General features: G+C 37.0%; 3 protein-coding genes across 3 annotated transcripts; 1 reads left to right on the plus strand and 2 right to left on the minus strand.

Moving 5' to 3' along the window:
• Nucleotides 1-141: 141 nt before the first annotated feature.
• On the minus strand, nt 142-3973 carry LOC117915808 (O-glucosyltransferase rumi homolog). The gene is made up of 6 exons (XM_034831500.1): nt 3716-3973; nt 3029-3621; nt 2041-2230; nt 1865-1929; nt 956-1166; nt 142-490 (listed from the first exon to the last, which is right to left on the minus strand). The coding sequence occupies exons 1-6, from the start codon at nt 3806-3808 to the stop codon at nt 251-253; spliced, it is 1392 nt and encodes a 463-aa protein (XP_034687391.1). The 5' UTR covers nt 3809-3973; the 3' UTR covers nt 142-250.
• Nucleotides 3974-4340: 367 nt separating this feature from the next.
• On the minus strand, nt 4341-8943 carry LOC117916068 (E3 ubiquitin-protein ligase APD2-like). The gene is made up of 11 exons (XM_034831885.1): nt 8866-8943; nt 8471-8763; nt 7999-8105; nt 7780-7905; nt 7550-7646; nt 7210-7284; nt 7046-7128; nt 6064-6210; nt 5379-5451; nt 4938-5295; nt 4341-4800 (listed from the first exon to the last, which is right to left on the minus strand). The coding sequence occupies exons 2-11, from the start codon at nt 8760-8762 to the stop codon at nt 4725-4727; spliced, it is 1434 nt and encodes a 477-aa protein (XP_034687776.1). The 5' UTR covers nt 8763; nt 8866-8943; the 3' UTR covers nt 4341-4724.
• Nucleotides 8944-9243: 300 nt separating this feature from the next.
• Nucleotides 9244-13220, plus strand: LOC117916069 (peptidyl-prolyl cis-trans isomerase CYP20-1). The gene is made up of 7 exons (XM_034831886.1): nt 9244-9359; nt 9760-9838; nt 11270-11317; nt 11416-11439; nt 11675-11857; nt 11989-12064; nt 12865-13220. The coding sequence occupies exons 1-7, from the start codon at nt 9297-9299 to the stop codon at nt 13001-13003; spliced, it is 612 nt and encodes a 203-aa protein (XP_034687777.1). The 5' UTR covers nt 9244-9296; the 3' UTR covers nt 13004-13220.
• Nucleotides 13221-14790: the final 1570 nt, after the last annotated feature.

The raw sequence follows: 14790 nt of genomic DNA on the forward strand, positions 1-14790 counted from the left end.
AAGGATATTTGGAAAATCATATATAATAATTTTTACCCTTCAAAATATTATTTTTTAATTAAAATAATACTTATGAAAATTTAAAAAGATTAAATTCTTCAATTATCATATATTTTCTTAATTTAAATAAAAGACAGCTTGTTTATCCTCTATAATTATATATTTAACTTAAGTATACAGTAAATTATAAAATAATTATATTTTATCCTTCTACACTCAGAACCACCCAAACTCTCACAATGATGGATTGTTAGAGGGTACATGGTGGGGTTGAAGGGTACGTGGTTGATCTTTCCAGACACTGCCTTTGCGTTGGGTCTGCGAAGCAAAGCAGGGATTCTTCACAAATTTCGTGGGCGGATGGTGGCGGCTCTGGCTTGAACCGGAGGAGCTTTGAGTACTCTGTGATGAGGTGATACATGTAATCATAAACCCGAGCCATGCTCATACTCTCCATCAAGTCCTGACCGCTTTTTCCTATTGCCTCCGCCTGTTTCAGGAAATGGTTTTAGAAGTAGTTCAGTAGACTATTGAAGGATAATCAATATTGATCTCCTGTTGATCTCCAAGAACAATGGAGCAGATAGTTATGTGTGGCCAGAGTAAATAATGGAAATATCAAAGAAGACAGAGATGAAGAAGAACCTCTGTTACCACTAGTTACTACTGTTACTGTCTATGTTGTTAGCATATTCTGATCTCAAATGCAGAAAACTACAGAAACCATAGCCTCTAGAAGCTAAGGAAATATAGAAGCCATTGCTCAGATGGGTTTATGTTCTTACCCAAGTGAACAGTTGGATATATTTTAAAGCGTAAATTCAAACTCAAGCTAAGAACAGAACCGATAACTACCCTGTCAAACTAATACTTCGTAGCATGTAGGAATTCCAGGGGAAAAAATGCAGACTGAAAAACAAGAGCAAACGAGTGGTAGAAACGGATGAAACCATACCTCTGAATGGTGTGTATTACCCCAAGAGACAGCAAACTTTATAGATGGGCATATATCAAGACGAGAGATGGGCCAATAGTTTGTCATTGATATGAGACCATGATTGAAGAACTCTTCATATTGCGGGGCTATGATTAGGGCAAGAGAACCACATGACAGGATATATTTCAAGCTCACGGACCAAGCATAGCCTTCAGCATAGATTTTATACCTGCAAAAATTCAAGCAAATGATTAAGATGATGGCACTTCCCCAAATGATATTTTACTAACAAATACTGAAGTTCAAGGTTTAGACACAATGAGAAGCTTTAAGCCCCTCCAAGGATATCCTTAACTGGGTCTTGCTATTCAAATGATGAGTTACATATATGGATACAGCCCCTACTTAGTTTCCCCTTCAAAAGATTCAATATGATAAATGGATGGGATCATAATGTTTGGCTATATATTTACGATTTATCCAAGGCCCATTTGTTTGCAGCATAAGGAACCAATGAAGAGATGCAGCGGCAAATGTAAGAGGGATGATCAAACTTCTTCAATGTGAACTACTAGTATTAGTAGTTTATCTGTTATTTAATGATATTAGCACCTTAGTAGGTATAAAGTTCCAAAAGCAGTAAGACAGACAATCAAACTTCTTCAATGGAAAAAGGGAAAAAAGGAAAAAAGGAATCAATAAAATTGATAATTTTTTTCTCTAACCATTGTTTAGAGTTTCAAAACTTCTCAATATGGTTTTTCCTTCTATTAGAATATCTCTCACTTAGACATCTATATATCGATTTCTGCGTCATTGTAATATGTAGTCAACCAGCTAATCAGATTTTGCAATCTCCAGACAGCAGCTATAACCAAGTTGTTATCCTAGTTGCAAGTGAAGTCATATTCAGAAAAAGTAACTTACCGATGATTGCACTGGTTTGATAGTTTGGACTCCTTAAACCCATTTTTTGCTTCTTCCACCCAATCCTATCATATAAAAGTGGGGGAAAAAAAGAATTTATTGAGAAATCATACTTTCATAGCTCAATAGGTCCATATTTTAGATAAAAAGAGGTCCAAATGGTAATTACACAAAACCTGACGCATAATTTGTGCTCCAATTATGTCAGAGTTATTACATTGCAGTAAATCTACACGAACAGGAGACTGAACATCAGGGTTTCCTTTCCAGTATGCATAACTCAACTTCTGTGTCCAATTTAGAACCTGGGAACCTTGTTTAATGCCAATGAACTCCTCATCCCAGGGTCCTATATCAATCTCTGGCCTGCAGGAGAATCACTTCCAAGAACAACAAATCAGGTCATGCCTGGGCATAAAAAACCAATGTAAAATCGAATCATCATATCATACACCTTTAGGGTATGAAACAGATTTAATCCCAGCAATTTTATCACTGCCATTGCAATAACATTCAACTATTAGCCCACTAATCAAGTCAACAAACAGCAAAAGGACCAGTGCATGAGGCGTGGTGGAAGGAGATGTTTTATTTTCATTTTTTCCTTCACATAACTTCTTATCCACACCGCACGAACAAAAATCAAGACATAGTCTGTTGTGAATGGTTATACTAAACCAACAGTGAGGCAGAGATTATGGAATCATTAGTGGAGATATCAACATATGTAAAAAACAAACAGTTAAACTTAAACATTGTATGGAATTATCATCTAGGAGAATAGGATCACTTGTGTAGTGCCACCAATGGAGGAACACAATGCCTTACATCAAGCACCATATTCTAACCATTAATGCCCTAGAGCGCTCAACTTATTGCCATAGATTTGGTCCATTTTAGAGAGTGGAGACACAAACCAAGCATCATGACTTTCAAATGTGTAAACTTATGCTTCCGTTGCATTAATTTTCCAAATCAAATAAGCTAATACTATACATATAACATAACAAAAATAATTGCTGTGATTTGCATTGTGAGTGACTATACAACCAACCAAAACAAGTGCAAACAACAGGAGCTAGCCAGCAGCAGAGTAGGTTATACATACTTCGGGAATTATAAAGCCGAATAAGGATAGAAGAATCAAGTGTTTGAAATTCTTACCAACCCCAGAAAGACCAATCAGGAAAAGGAATATCAAAGTGATCCATAGTTGTGCAATACCGAAACAGAGGCAAAGGTTTTGACCCATGCTCCTCGCGACTAATGGTAGGCTTGTCCATGCAGTCGAACATTAAATCTACATCAGGCACCGTCCCAGGATACCTCCTGAGCAGTTGCAACAAACCCCAAACCGTGAACATCGCCCTACTCTGTACACAGGCGTAGAAAAAATCCACATACAGTTTGCCCCCAACAATCACAACCCTAAATGCAGCAAACTTCTGGGCCTCTATGACACTGGATTGAGATATACCCGAACGAACCCAGGGCTGGAGATCATGACCAATCCGTGTGAAGAACATGGGGCATTTCCCAACTGTATTAGAGGATTGCCGAGTATGCCATTCTGGTATTTTGGTGGTGGTGGGGGTGATGCTGCGGCGGCGACATGTGAGGTAGGAGCATTGTATGATTTTGGAAACCCGGGCGTATCTGGTTTTCTCGGTGAAGGTCTTGGGTGGGAATAAATGCCAAGGCGTGGGGTTCAAGTTGTGGCCTACCACCGTTTTGGTTTGGGAGGCGAAGTCATCTACCTGTGAGACAAAGAATTAGAATGTCAAATTAGAAGTGAAATGTTCGATGAAATGCCTTAATCAGAAAAGTAATTAAAGAGATGGGGAGATGAACCTGGTAGATGACGAGAATTATGAGGAAGAAGAAAGGCGAGAAAATGATGCATGGACGGAGGAAGGGGAGGGAGCGAGCAGCTCGCATAGGCATTGCAGAGCAGGATTGATGAATGGGATGGTGGTTGATCGCTGATCACGTCTCCATCGTCTCCCAGGGCGAGTTCCACCGTTGTGATCCGAAGGCTTACACGCATCGGTTGCCAAAGCTTTCTCAACAATCTTGGAATGCCCCAAAATTACAAAAAAAAATGCTTGAAAATGCTTTCACAAAAGAAAAAAAAAATCGATATTATAAATACATTTAAGAGTATTTCGAGTATTTTATTTCTAAATTTTACTTTGAATTTTTTTTTCACAAACGCTTTCTATATTTGATTTTAAAGATTGAACAAGTATAAAGCTCTTTTTAAAAATTAATAATTAGTTCAATTTCTACAGAAAAAATCAAATGTTTTGAAATTCTATCTCAAACATGAGTTTTAGTAAAACGTGAAATTATGTTTTTTTTTTTACTTTGAAAAGAAAAACTTTTTGATTCCTCAAAAGTACGTTCAATCCACTCCCATTTCAAAATGATTTTTTTTTTTTTTTTGTTCTTAAAATGTATGCTAAGACCCAATAGCTACATCAAGAACAACCAGTAATCAAATGTGACTCCAAACACAATCGTTACAAAGACAGCTGACAAAATCGCCGTCATGGCCATGACCCCCAATGAGACCTTTGTTCACTGTAATAACAACTTTAGTTTATAAACATTTGAGGTAAAGATCAAAAGGATTGATACATGGAAGATTAGCTTTTGTCAAATCGTCAAACCCCAATCCAATCTTAGTTCACCCATCTTGTAGAACAAGCGTGATGGGATTGCATCCACACTGCAACCAAAAATATTCCAAACCGGGAGAGTTCTTGCAGAATGGAACTAGAGAATACCACAAAAAACCGTCAACTTCTTCTTCTTCTCCAGGAGTGTCTGCACAATTGAACTAGAATACACCCACCATTCAAACTGTGAATATCTTCCTCACTTTCTTCATCTTTTTTCGGCAAATGGGACAGCTACCGGCCTCCTCTGAAATTCTGGAGAGACAGATAAACTCAGACCGAGTCTAGTAGATGCAGGATTATTCTATAGAGTTGGTGGATGTGATCATATAGGACAATAATTATACGAGACAACTATAGATTTGAGCAAGGTGAAAGAGTGGAGTACATACCTTGTTCCACATGTGAAACAGGCAGCACAATGGCCACATGGAAGAAAAAAGCAGTCTCTTGGAGCATCACAGCAAATAACACAGAGACGCCGAGGATTGCCGTTGTTTTCTCCTTCTTTTGATATGTTTCCTTCAAGGGAACTCACTGCAAGCCACTCTTCTAGGTCCTCCTCATCATGGGAGATAGAATCATAAGATGAACCCCAACTCGAGGCATCGTCATCTTTGGGAAGGAGCAATGGGGCTCGCTCCGGCTCTGTGTCTCCTGTTCCTACTTGATATCCCGTTCCATCCCCGATGATGGTTTGGAACGTGTTGCAGACTCTGAAGGCCAACAAGATGAGTACGGTCATTGCACCTACATACAGGAGAAATGATAACTGTAAAGACTCGTCCTCCTTTAGAATGTCATGGAAGGATATGAAGGCAAAGGAAAATAACCTGATCCAACAAAATAAGTGATCCACCGGGGTCCATAAGACATTTTGATTAACCAGTCATCATTGGATGAACCCTGAAGAACCAAAAAGCACAAATTTGTATATGAAATCATGAATATTTTAAAGTGCCAATGAATGGGTCTAAAGAACATCTACTACTAGAGAAAGAGATGGAAGGGTAAATCCTCATTGCATTCAGAATTGGAATATGCAGTTAATTGATCCAATTAACTCAGCTTCCAGTTCTATCTTTCAAAATTACAGCTAACAACAGAGACAAGTCCATAAAAAGCTCTAGAGGTTGGATATCGGGATAAGGAAGACAGACTGAATTCATTAACCTATAAGATCTCAATAAACCAGGCAAGTTCTGTGTCCTACATCAGATTTATTCCACAACTGTGACAGAGGCAAGGAAAACTGCTAGCACCCCATGCCCAATAACAGTTTAATTGAACAACCAATGATTAATTAATGACATAAATGCTAATTGGTAATAATGAAGAGAAATGGGATTTCCGAGATTGTTGACCATGATGTTTAAAATTGGAATACCTATACTACAACAACAGTCCGTTCAGTACATTCAAGAACATGTCCTTCAAAATGCAACAGAGGTTCAGGAAAAACAAAGTAATTACTCTTATTGAAAGAAGTGTAGAAGTCAACAAGTGGCAATCTTTTACCTGTCGTGGACCTGGAGAAGTTAAGACAGCAGCATTAGCCCTTAGCAGAAACAGCTTCAAACTACATAAACGATTACCCAGGGAGCATTTGTAATATGCCTTGGTAGTATTGTAGAGGAAAGCCTTCATTGTCAAGTTTAACTGGACCTGTTTAATGAATCATTTAGGGAAACAAATCCACTGATAAATTGAAGGTTTCAGGATCTGTATATAATGCAAAATGTTGCAGGCAAAGCCCCAACAATTTAACTACATAAAATATTTTATGTAGAAGATACAAATGCTATAAGGAACCAAATAAGCCAAGAACAACCCCAGGTACTCTTTGGTGGTAATTAGTTCAACAGGTTAGGGTGACCATATCATCCAAAGCTGTGCACTCTAGGAGCTGAAAATGACTGAAGTGACCCAGTGGTAAATGTAATATGTAAATATCCTGGTACCCACTAGCTTTAGGCTGGTTGTTTTAGTGAAATCGACAAGCTTTTAAATGGTTCACTCTAAAACCTAATGGTGATTGCGGTGACCCTGAAGTCTAAGTTTCGCAAAATGGATTAACTTGGCAGGAAAGGAAAATCTATATAAATTAATTAAAAATTAGAAGGAAAGAATCTGCTGCAAATGATCACGTTAGAGTCCAATAGGCATCCCTATTCTGAATAACAGGGGATTCTGGCCAAAAATTATCGTAGTCTGATTAACAAGGAAACATGTTGGCAATGGACCCCAAAAAGGACCATGAGAGAACACATTCAAGTGGAGTTCTCTGCATAGCTGTTTCAGTTCTTGATATTGGTATCTTCAAATGGTTATTGTACTTAGTTTCAAGGACACATTTAGATATGACACAATATCCGTTGCAACTATAAGTCAATAACTAACAAACAAGCATCATACTCCACAATGTTGATCATTGAAGAACCCATTTCCAACATAAAATGATTTGATAATTGAATAGGAAAGTCAATATTTGAGCAGTTACCTTGACCTCCTCAGAGTTCAAGTTACCCACTGCAACATAATAATAAGAAGACTTGAAAATTTCCTGTTGGACCTTACCACTTCCTGCGAAGGAAAGTAGACAAGATTAGAGCAGCCTAATCTGAAAGAAAGAAAAACACTTACATTTTCCTTCATTAGTCTCACCATAAATAATATTCCAAGACAAAGTGGTGTTAGGATATGACGGATCCTCTATCCATTCAACAAGACTCTCCCTACCTGCAGGTTGAAATATATATTAAGATTAAAGATAAAAGTTGATATTTTTGTATTGAGCCTCTATGACATGTGGTGTCTATAAAACAACAAATCTAAGCCCAATTTGTTGGCATGGAAACTACATCAGCAACATGTATTTATGCTGAATGGGTAAGGAGCTAAAATTAATGGTAAGTTGCTTCAAAAAACTGATTTAAAATTATACTCATGAATGGAAGTATCATGTTACCATTTTCTTTTATGTGGTTTAGAAGTTAGAATTTACCTTGGGCGATTACAAGGGATAAGGGAGAGGACCGTGGGGCTTTCACACTGTATGAAATATCCACTTCAGACCCTTTGTTCAAAAAGAAGATCCACTCCTGAAAGACAGTAAGATACTCAATTCCACTTCATTAAATAGGGCATCTAAAAGGTTCTGATTGTAGAACTTTGTGGATATTCTGGACTTGAAAGTATGAATGTAAGAATAACAGTCAGCTGGAAGGTTCTCACCTTGTGAAAATTGGCCTCTACAGATGCATCATGTGTCTCAAACCAAGTGTTTTCAACATCCAGGGGAGGAGGTTCATGAAATCCATATAGCATTGGCCCAGGTTTTGGTTCATCTATTTCCTGTACCTGGTAGCAAAACCGGGAAGATTATCACACAGGAACAGCAGCAGCAGCAGCGGGAAAAATCAAAGTTCAAATAAGTAAGATGCATCAAATAACCTTAATTGTTTGCACAAAGAATGAGTTAGCTTTGACAAGGCGCGAGCAATATGGGCCCAGCTGTACATTTGCAGACCCGTAAAAACCAAGAATCAGAGCCATGGATGCTGTCGATCAGAAAAATGAAAAACCAAATCAGAACAAATCCTGAAGCGTCAAGCTCTGAAAAATAAAATTATCTGACGATACCAAAGAGGATCCATAAATTCAGAGCTCAGTTGGTTTCTGAGAAAATGTAGGAACAGAAAAGACACTAAAAGTTTTGAATCTTAAGATATGTCATCAATTGGAAGTCAAAGGAAATAAGTCTCCACTCAACTGAGGCTGAGTCTTGATTTTCCTTTGTTATTATAAAGACACAACATCCTAAAAGAATGGTAATTTCTTCTCTTTTCCTATATTTTTCTTGGCAACCAACCAAAGCTATTTAATCAACAACAATAAATTCAACTAGAAGAGTATGGAAACAAACCGAAGAACCAAAATGTGACAAGAACAACGAGACAGGACCAGACATCATCTCGAATCTCCCCCGTCGCCACATCAGATATCGATATGTTCACCCGATAAGACACACTAGATGGCTGCCTTTGCTGTTCCTGCGGAGGGAGGTAGAACTGGTGGTGGTCATTTCCGTCTTCGAGCTGCTCGCCCTGCGGTTCTTCGAGCACCGGTGAGGAAGACGATGACGAAGAAGATGCCCCGACAGCCAAAGTCGAAGAAGAAGGAGCAGAAACAGCTTGAGTGTGATCCGACTCCTCCATTCTGAAACAGAGTCAAAATTGAAGAAACAGACAGGAGAAGATGGATGAGAGAATGAATTAATTGATCCCAAATCGCAACCCTAACCCTAAATCTCCCTCTTACCTTGAAGAATTTGGATTGAATTCGCCATTCCTAATGTGGTGATGACATTCACCAAGCAGTCTTCCTGGCGCTTCTGCTTCACGAATGGTAGTTGACGACAGTTAGTTGACTCTATGGTTTCTCTAATCAATTACAAAATGACACGTTTTATTTCGGGACGACAGGGACTAAAATGTCCAGTTACAGTGACGTGGCGGGTGGATATTGTTAACAAAAGAATTTTGTTCTTCGCCCACTCTCGGCCCGAGTATATCAGCTCATCAGAGAGTAGCCCACACTCATCCCAGTCCGTCCACAACCGAGCCCATATGTATGACGTGTAACAACCAATTGTGTCCAACTAAAATGTCACATGTAAGGTGTTCATTGGTCGATCTGTGTCATAAAGCACTACTTAGTCCGTAGGGCGGAGATCGGGAACCAAGGAGGAGATGGCGAGGATGAACTCGGTGTTGTGGAGTCTGCTACTGTTGGGAACCCTAGCTATCTCTCAGGTACCGTGGATTTATCTCTTTTATTTTCTCAGATTGTCCCTCGATCGTTGTTGATCTGTTGCTGCATGATAAACGATGATTTATGGTTATATAGATTCGATCTGTGAAAGATGCATTTTGTGAGAGTTGTTTTAGATCTCCGAGAAATTCCTGGCATCCTTATTCCCTATTTTTCTTTTCAATAAAAAATTTAATGTGAATTTTATGTCATTTAGTTATTATGCGGCTTGAAAATTACCAAAGACCACTGTTTAGTGACAAATTTTCAGTTTCTTTTCTCTGGAAATTGCATTTACTTTGTATGTGGGATGAGTCCAGAGAAGGAGAATCGGTGGATCTCACCCACAGTTTTGGGGGGCTTTGCTTTTTTCCTTCTTTTTTTTAATGATTTAATTGTCAGGCAAAGAAGTCGACGGAGAATTTGAAGGAGGTGACTCATAAAGTGTACTTTGATGTCGAGATTGATGGAAAACCAGCTGGTATGCCCTGTTTTCTCTAACGAATATAGTATGTTAATTTTCATTTTGGAGTGTGAATTGAAAGCTATATTATATCATATAAGCTTCTGGATTCCATATACTTTGGAGGGGCTTTGCTCTTTCCAAATGAGCATTATAAATGGTCATGAAATGTCAAAATGGGATTTTTGTTAAGTGAAAGGCTTTGTTTTGTTCGAAATGGGTGTTTTTATCGGTGTGAGATAATTGTGTTCTTTTGAGGCAAAGCAAAGGTGGAGCTCTTCAATATGCTTGATTACCACATGTTTAGACTACAGGGATAAGGGATCCGGATGGGATAGGATATTATTGCCAAGGATATGTACATTTCTAATCCTTTATTTTGTCTTATTTTATAAGTAAGCAATGATAAGAAATGAATGATACGATAAATATAGTGTATCAAAAAAATGATAAGATAAATATGTTGATGAAAGGAGCTATCCAGCAAGGTGCACAGGTTGTATACAAAGGGGAAAACAAAAGCTATAGCCTGGCAAAGGGAAAATACAAAGAGGTGTTCCCTCATCTAGATCCCACCCAATCTATGAAATTGATTAAGGTCATTGTTCTTTTTGCTATGGGCATACTAACCCACAATGACAAACTTTTAACAAAGGTGCTCTTCAAAGATTGAGCCAATTGCTTTTCAGTTTCAAAGGCTCTTTGGTTTATTTCTTTCCACAAAGTCCAAAAAATACATAATGGGGCTGCACCCCCAACCTTCTTTCGCTTGCTTCCTCCAATAGTCCATGTTGACTTAAAAGAGTCTCCCTAACCGAAAAAGGAAGGACCCAAACGTCTCCGAATAGAGAAAATAGAAAATGCCATAACTCCCTTGCTTTAGGGCAATAAAGAAGGATGTGGTTGATAGATTCCTCCTAGAAGCTTCCTCTCAACAAGCATCCCAAGCAAAAAAAACTCACCTTAGATGGAACTGCAAATTCGAAACACATTCATGATTTCTTTTTGGTTCTTTGATATATGCATATCTCACCTATTTCAGTGAGAATCTTATGGGAATTAGAAACATTGGCAGGATATCCCACCTTCCAGACATGGGAATTAGATTCTTAGTGAATTTCTAGGAATGTTTCTTTTGTACAAGCTGTTTCTTTTGTACAAACATTTGATAGACACAAAAATATTGATTCATAATCGTTTGCAGGCAAGCAATTATCTTGTAGACTTCAGGATAATGGATTACAGGATTAAGGATACCAAACCAAATACCTTGAGAAGATTATTGTTCAACTGTTTGAGTATATGAGGGGTCTTGGATTAGACTTAGTTCCTTTGAGATGGATTATTTGGCATCATAAATTTGTTATTTTTTCTGTCCAAACAAGGTTTACTAAAAAGGTACATGGTCCATATGATGATACTTGCTAATTGTTTTATATTTGTTTTCAGGTCGTGTTGTTATGGGCCTCTTTGGGAAGACGGTACCAAAAACTGTAGGTAATGAATCTGTGATATGCAAAATAGTTGATTAAATAAAGGGCATTTCTTGAAGCTTAAACCACAATTTAGTTTCTAATTTAAACTTTTTTTGGCAGAAAATTTCCGAGCACTGTGCACAGGTACATCATAATTTAAACTCTTTCTTTTAAGTTGATGATCAATTCATCCATTATCTGTGCTATTATTTATACGTGACACTTAATTTTAGGGTATCCAAAGTAATTGAATAGTTGGATATAGATAAATGTTCATAGGGGAGAAGTTTGGATTAGGTGGAATGATCACTAAACATGTTCTTGTCATCCATTTTCTTTTTAAAAATTGTTTTTATCTGACCCTTCTCGATCCTTTCAGGGGAGAAGGGTATTGGAAACAGTGGGAAGCCTCTCCATTTTAAGGGGAGTGCATTCCATAGGATTATTCCCAGCTTTATGATCCAGGGTGGTGATTTTACACTTGGTGATGGAAGAGGTGGAGAATCGATTTATGGAGAGAAGTTTGCTGATGAGAATTTTAAACTGAAGCATACTGGTCCAGGTAGAATTGTTATTTCTGTTGGCTATTAGGAACCAAAGTTTTTCATCTTAGTAACACCACATCTAATTTATTCTTGAAGACAAATTTTTTGTAATGAGATGAAGAAAGATTACCCTTTATCTTATGTGCAGGGCTTTTGTCAATGGCAAATGCTGGTCCAGATACCAATGGTTCACAGTTCTTCATTACAACTGTGACAACTAGTTGGTAAGTAGACATCCATCTCTTTCTAGCTTATGTACCCCTAATCTTCTAACACCCACCCTTACATTGAATAAATAGAAGTGCAAATGATTTTTTTTTTTTTTTCACACGCACTTCTTTGCCTGTTTTCCTTCTATTTGTACATGTATCAAAGTGCATCATTTTCAAGTTAGTTTTATGTCATAGACTTGGGTTTTCCTAAAAAACCTGAAGTACCATGTAAAGACAAGCTAGATATTCTAAATCGAAGTCAGATATTTCAAGGAATACTTGGAAAGTAGATACAATAGCTTTACAAGGTTTGGTGCGTCACTCTTATGGGGTTGCCATCTATTTATAAGCACCAAATGAACAACCTAGAACTTTGGGAGTTAAATTAGATCTGTAGGACAATTGAAGACTGAGACTTTCTTCAAACTTAGGAGAAGCCAGAACAACTCCAGACTTCTATGATCATTTTAGTCCTCTCTGAAGGACACAAAAATCTGCTCAGACCTTCCTGGTCATTGGCACAAAATCTACATAAATTGAGCAACTTGCCTTTGCTTTTAGAATATTTTGTCGACCTGTAAAAGTTCAATGAAGGGATCATATATGCAGGTTGTGACATTTCACTTTCAAGATTGATTGTGTGTGTGTGTGTGTGTGTGTGTGTGTGTGTTGATAGGCAAAATTATACTCTTCATGATTGATGGTCTCCTGCAAATAAGATGGCTTGCATGAGAGTGATTTGTGTCTCCCACATTTAGGATACAGTCTATTTGTAGGACCTGATATGAGTTTTGTTCCCTAATCTTTTTCAGGCTGGATGGAAGACATGTAGTATTTGGAAAGGTGTTATCTGGAATGGATGTGGTTTACAAGATGGAAGCTGAAGGAAGGCAGAGCGGCACGCCCAAGACCAAAGTTGTGATTGCAGACAGTGGTGAACTTCCTCTATAATTACCTGCTATTGTTAGTTGTCCACTCTTTGCCTTTTTGCTTTTCTAATGGAATTTCTTAAGAGATCTGATAAAAAAAATGGAATTTCTTAGAGAGAAATCAGTCATGTGATGTTAAAATATTGTAATTCAGAAATGGCTTTGATCCATTCTCAACTTTGTTTTAATTTTGATCAAAGTATCTCAATTTGAAATGACTTTGGTCTAATCATATTCAACAACACATCTCAAAAGGGCTTCTGTGCAAACATTTGAAATTGAGATTGAGGTGCATCAAAGAGGAAAGAGACATAAAAATGCTGACTTGCTAGGGCATTGGTTTAGCTAAAAATACCATCAAGAATAATTTTCTACATGGAAAATCCAATGCTGTTCTTGGACACAGAGCATGCTATAATTTCAGATGTAATGAACTAGGAACTGTAGACTCAAATGCTTGGTTAACAAATAATTAGAAGCAGCAACTCAATGCCAAATAGTAATCATGACACACTTGCAACACTTTAGAAAGGAATTTGATTGAATAATCATTGAGTCTGAAACAAATGGTTCTGCCCAAAAAACATCCGGCTGGCCACTGGCCCTTCAATTATCAGCCTAGGTTAGAACCAGGTGCATTCTGTGGGAGCATTTGGAAGGTGGTGATAGGAATGAAAAATAGGATGGGAAATGGAAGGGAATCATAATAACACGTAAAATAGAAAATCAAAATCTGAGTGAACAGGGTTTGGTTTTCATAATAATAAATTTTTAATTCTTTTTTTTTCCCCCTCATTTTCTATGCTGGGGTATTGCAAACGTGGTCTTTACACTCCAGCTGTACGGACTAGAAAAAAAGATAAGTTTCAGCTAACAAAACATGGCCTTTCTCACTCCAGCTGTAGATAAGAAGAGAATAGTTTCAACTAACAAATAAGAAGAGAACACAAAAGTTTCAACCTTCAACTAACAAAGAAGATACGGTGAATAAACTATAGTTATTCCAAGCCGATGGCGGTGGACATTTTATATCAAACAGAATCACCCAACCTATAGTATAAATTATAATATCCAACCCAAGTTGAAAAAGGCTTACTTACCAGAATCCTCACCTACCTAATTCTAAGGCTGCTCGTACCCTTGACGGCTTTCTTCCGTATAAAAAAAATCCATCAAAAGCAATACAAAAAAAAAAAAAAAAAAAGGATAGGAGGATGGTTGGTAATATTTTTTTAAATTAGTTTTATATCAATTTTTCAAAACATTTTTTTTACTATTTTTTTTAAACAAAAATATTTTAAAAACTTGAAAATTTAATAATTTGTGTTTTCTATTTTTAAAAATTTATATATATATTTTCACAATTATTATTTTAGATAACCAATGTAAAATTAATTAAAACATATTCTTAAAAATTATATTATTTTGTTGTAAAACAAAGTGAGAAAAGAAGAAAGTAAGAAAAAGATAATAAAATGCATGAAAAAACTCTATAGAATTTCATTAGGGGTCCTTCCATTTTATAAGGAGTTACAAAAAGATATTTATGGATGATCATCTACAAGTTACCATAATGAAACAAAATCTCATATTTTATAACACTCCTTCTTAGATGATCATAAAAATTTGTTTCATTAAAACCTTACTAATAAAAAAACCCTATAGGAAAAACCTAGCGAATGAAAAAGAGTACAATATTTTTATAATTCTTTAAGTTGCTCTTGGTATGTTAGGATTGTCTCGTTAAAAACCTTATCAATAAAACCCTAGTAGAACAAAACCTGGATGAAGGGAAAAAGAGTACAGTAC

The sequence above is a fragment of the Vitis riparia genome, chromosome 6, assembly GCF_004353265.1.
Source record: "Vitis riparia cultivar Riparia Gloire de Montpellier isolate 1030 chromosome 6, EGFV_Vit.rip_1.0, whole genome shotgun sequence".
Lineage (NCBI taxonomy): Eukaryota > Viridiplantae > Streptophyta > Magnoliopsida > Vitales > Vitaceae > Vitis > Vitis riparia.

Excerpts from the sequence above, each read along its gene's own strand:
- LOC117915808 (XM_034831500.1), bottom strand. The coding sequence starts at position 3,808 with ATGCCTATGCGAGCTGCTCGCTCCCTCCCCTTCCTCCGTCCATGCATC. Across the intron at positions 1,930-2,040 it reads GAGCACAAATTATGCGTCAG|GATTGGGTGGAAGAAGCAAA; the intron begins GTTTTGTGTAAT and ends TTTATATGATAG. Across the intron at positions 1,167-1,864 it reads TCAAACCAGTGCAATCATCG|GTATAAAATCTATGCTGAAG; the intron begins GTAAGTTACTTT and ends GAATTTTTGCAG.
- LOC117916068 (XM_034831885.1), bottom strand. The coding sequence starts at position 8,762 with ATGGAGGAGTCGGATCACACTCAAGCTGTTTCTGCTCCTTCTTCTTCG. Across the intron at positions 8,106-8,470 it reads TGTCACATTTTGGTTCTTCG|CATCCATGGCTCTGATTCTT; the intron begins GTTTGTTTCCAT and ends TCTGATCGACAG. Across the intron at positions 4,801-4,937 it reads TGTTTCACATGTGGAACAAG|AATTTCAGAGGAGGCCGGTA; the intron begins GTATGTACTCCA and ends CTGTCTCTCCAG.
- LOC117916069 (XM_034831886.1), top strand. The coding sequence starts at position 9,297 with ATGGCGAGGATGAACTCGGTGTTGTGGAGTCTGCTACTGTTGGGAACC. Across the intron at positions 11,440-11,674 it reads TTTCCGAGCACTGTGCACAG|GGGAGAAGGGTATTGGAAAC; the intron begins GTACATCATAAT and ends CGATCCTTTCAG. Across the intron at positions 12,065-12,864 it reads ACAACTGTGACAACTAGTTG|GCTGGATGGAAGACATGTAG; the intron begins GTAAGTAGACAT and ends AATCTTTTTCAG.